Source organism: Nannospalax galili, unplaced genomic scaffold, assembly GCF_000622305.1.
Source record: "Nannospalax galili isolate Female #2095 unplaced genomic scaffold, S.galili_v1.0 scaffold83, whole genome shotgun sequence".
NCBI classification, from domain to species: domain Eukaryota; kingdom Metazoa; phylum Chordata; class Mammalia; order Rodentia; family Spalacidae; genus Nannospalax; species Nannospalax galili.
Window position 1 is genome coordinate 3,044,278 of NW_008352659.1, and position 3,381 is coordinate 3,047,658.

At 42.7% G+C, this 3,381-nt stretch overlaps 1 protein-coding gene across 2 annotated transcripts in view; it reads right to left on the reverse strand.

The window, feature by feature from the left end:
* Nucleotides 1–1,011: 1,011 nt before the first annotated feature.
* Tmem254 (transmembrane protein 254) overlaps nucleotides 1,012–3,381 on the reverse strand; it is a 4,799-nt gene continuing 2,429 nt past the window's right edge. For both annotated transcript variants that reach the window (XM_008849849.3, XM_008849848.3), the window contains exons 2-4: nucleotides 2,802–2,905; nucleotides 2,547–2,606; nucleotides 1,012–1,134 (exon numbers count right to left, since the gene is read on the reverse strand). In XM_008849849.3, the coding sequence (XP_008848071.1) occupies nucleotides 1,014–1,134; nucleotides 2,547–2,606; nucleotides 2,802–2,905 (285 nt within the window). In that variant the 3' untranslated portion in view covers nucleotides 1,012–1,013. The remainder of the gene's footprint in view (nucleotides 1,135–2,546; nucleotides 2,607–2,801; nucleotides 2,906–3,381) is intronic.

The window sequence follows — 3,381 nt, forward strand, 5'->3', positions numbered from 1 at the left end:
ATGACCCAGTAGGAAAGTGGGGAAGACCCGGTCTCCCTTGGAGGACCCAGAGGGGGCAATGCCAACTGGACACAGTTGTGCGCATTTCTGCTGGGAGTACATGCATGGGCTCAGTAATCTTCACATGGAGCAGGACAGAGACGGTTTCACACGGAGCACAGTGACACTGGGCTTTCAGCTTTGGTCAGTACCACGGATGGGATGTAGCTGAGGCCCGAGTGCAGGGAGGAAAGGAAAGCTACGGGGTGGCCCAAGCTGAAGGAGCAATCCAGCAGTGCCCACCAGCTCCCTGCACACCACAGAGGCACCATGTCTCATGGGCCACAGTAGTGGCCTGATACCGAGCTTATGGGGAAGTTTCACTGTACGTCCATTTCCAAAGGTGAAAAACTGATCCCAAAGGTAGATTTGGGAATGGAGAGCTAAGATATTGGTGGGGAAACCTGAGGGTGTGTTGGTCAGAAAGTAGGAACAAAGGTGGACCAATAAGCGAATCTAGTCTGTCTTAGCCAAATGGCCGGAGAGTACCAACACAGTCAAGGACCTCAGGAAAGTGGCCCAAAACCTGTGCAAGGCAGGTGAGTCTGCAGAGATGGAAAGTCAGAATCTTTCATAAATAGCAATTGTTCTATCCAAGGTCAATCAGAGCATCTGAAAGAAAAGTGGGGAACCAGCGGGTCTTAAGACAGCTTTGTATGACAGAGAACAGAAAGACCACCAAATAAACTAGCACCCTCGAAAGGAGAGTTTGTAGAAGTGGAGAGGAAGATTTTTTTTTTTTGATTTTACTTTACGTGTATGAGTATTTTACCTGCATGTATGTAAGTACACCATGTGCATGCAATGCCTGCAGATGTCAGAAGGTGTCAGATTCCCTGGAACTGAAGTTACAGACAGGTGTTAGCTGCCATGTGGGTGCTAGGAATTGAACCTGGGTTGTCTGGAAGAAAAGCAAGTGTTCTTAACCATTGAGCCATTTCTCCAGTGCCAGAGGAAGATTTTTGCTTTCTCTTTTAAGTGCATTTTTGACGCTTTGGTCTATAAGCAATCAAGATAGAGAGGGATGCTATACCAAACAGGAAAGTCTGCAGGAACCAGAGGAGCCGAACACGGCCATCCGTGATTCCTTTATACCTGAAAAAGAGCAAATTCAAACACCAGAATTTTAATGTCGCTTCCATGGGGTTATGGTGTTCTATTTCTTTTTAAAACTTGTAACTCCCATCCACCTTCATTGAATTTATTTTGACATTTTTCTCAAGAACCTGAATGGTTAATTCATTTTTCATCTGTCCTGTTTTCTTTCTTTTTTCTTCAAAAAGAATTTATTTTTAACCATGTGTATAAGTGTGCCCGTGCACATGAGTGCAGGTACCTGTGGAAGTGAGAAGAGGCGTTGGATGCCCTGGAGCTGGAGTTTCAGGCAGTTGTGAGCCAGCCAATGTGGGTGCTGGGAAATGAACTCAGGTTCTCTGCAAGAGCAGTACATGCTCTTAACTGCGGAGTCATCTCTCTAGCCTTCTCTGTTCTATTTTCTAATAAAAGCATCTCAGATGAAGCCAGTCAACATTCCAGGATGGAGCAGAGGAGCTAATATACTCCCAACCCATGGCTGAGGATAGTTGATGGCTTCTGGGGAAGGAATCACTTTTTGTTTGTTTGCTTTGTTTCTTTGAGACAAGGTTTCAGTGCAGCCCCAGCAGGCCTGGAATTCATTATGTAGACCAAGATGGCTAGGATCTCACAGAGATCTACCTGCCTCTGCCTCCCCAGTGCTGGGATTAAAAGCCTGCATTACCACAAAAGCCTTTAATTCCAGCCAGAGTCACTTTCCTTAAGGGGGTGGGTCCTAGCTAGGTAGACCACGGTCAATAGTATTTTGGGAGCAGTAAAAATTGAACTCTGTGGGTTATTTAAAAAAAAAAAAAAGAAAAGAAAAGAAAAAAAAAAGAGAGAGAGGACATAAAGTTGGGAGGGAGGTGTGGTGTGGATCTAGGAGGAGTTAGAAGGAGGACCAGAGGTGAATATGATAAAAATACATACATGAGGACCTAGTTTGGGCTTTTAATTGGCATTGCACTGCAGAATTATTTGAGGGGCTTTAAGAAAGAACATGTCTGAAGCAAGGTCCATCAGATCACAATCTCTGGGTCTGGAAAGCAGACATACGTATGCTGAAATAGTTTCTTGACTGATTCAGTTTTGAAACTAGGATTGAAAATCACTAGCCTAGGTCAATAACTCATCTCTTTTGAAAACTAAAAGACAGACTCCTACCCTTTCATTCTAGTTGGGTTAGACAGAATTTTTGAAATATAGCAAACATGTCTCAATTAAATAATTGATTAACACAAGCAAACTACATTCATTCATTAAACATTTGCTGAGTACTCCTTCTGTGCAAGGCTCAGCATTAGGTATAGGGACTCAGACTCAACTTGAGAGTGTTCTTAGCCGAAAATTCTATGCATTATTTAAACATAGCTACTCACAACTTGTATTACATATCAAGAGAAAGGTGACAAGGATCAATCACAAAGACTTACTTGCATAATGCCATGGCATATAAAGACTCTCCCACATGGATCAGCCAGGCAAGCCAATACCTAAGGCAAAAAAGTCATTCAAATTTAAGGTGACAACCATCTGCTAATGAAATCTAACATAGAAACTTTAAAAAGAACTGTGTCTCAATTGAACTAGCATCTCTGTTAGATATCTAAAGGTAATTTGGCCCTTCCAGGCCTCCAGAGAGTCTAGAGCTGCAAGTGTTCATGACCTCTTTCTGCAGCTTTACTTACCCGTTTCGTAGGAGGGTGTAATGGTGGTCCACCAAGTACTTTGTGAAGGGACCCAGAGGCCCAAGGCTCTGATAAGGGATACTCTGGGGCCAGAAGACAACCCACTGAAAGAGAATCAGAGGCACAGAATATTAAGTTTAGCAAATGGTTGTTTTTGAGAGCAGCTATGAAATAATCTTGATTTTACAAAAACTACTACAGACTGAAGAAATGAAACAATATCATCTGGTCCTCTATTCCTTTTATTTTCTAAAAGCAACTTAATTGGGAGACTTATGCAGAAGAAATATGTTTATCAGAATCAGTGCCCAATGTGATTGTTTTGGGTTTTTTTTTTTTTTTTTTTTTTTTTGAGACAGGGACTCCTTGTGAGTCCCAGCTGTCCTGGAACTTGATATATAGATCAGGCTGGCCTTGATCTCAAAGAGATCTGCCTGCTCCCAAGTGCTGGAAGTAAAGGCATGAACCACCAGGCCTGGATCTGAGTGTTATTTTTTTTTTAATTTTTATTTTTTGGTCTTTTTGAGACAGCCTGCATGTATGTGAGGCAACCTGTGTCATGCAGTACCATGGAGGCCAG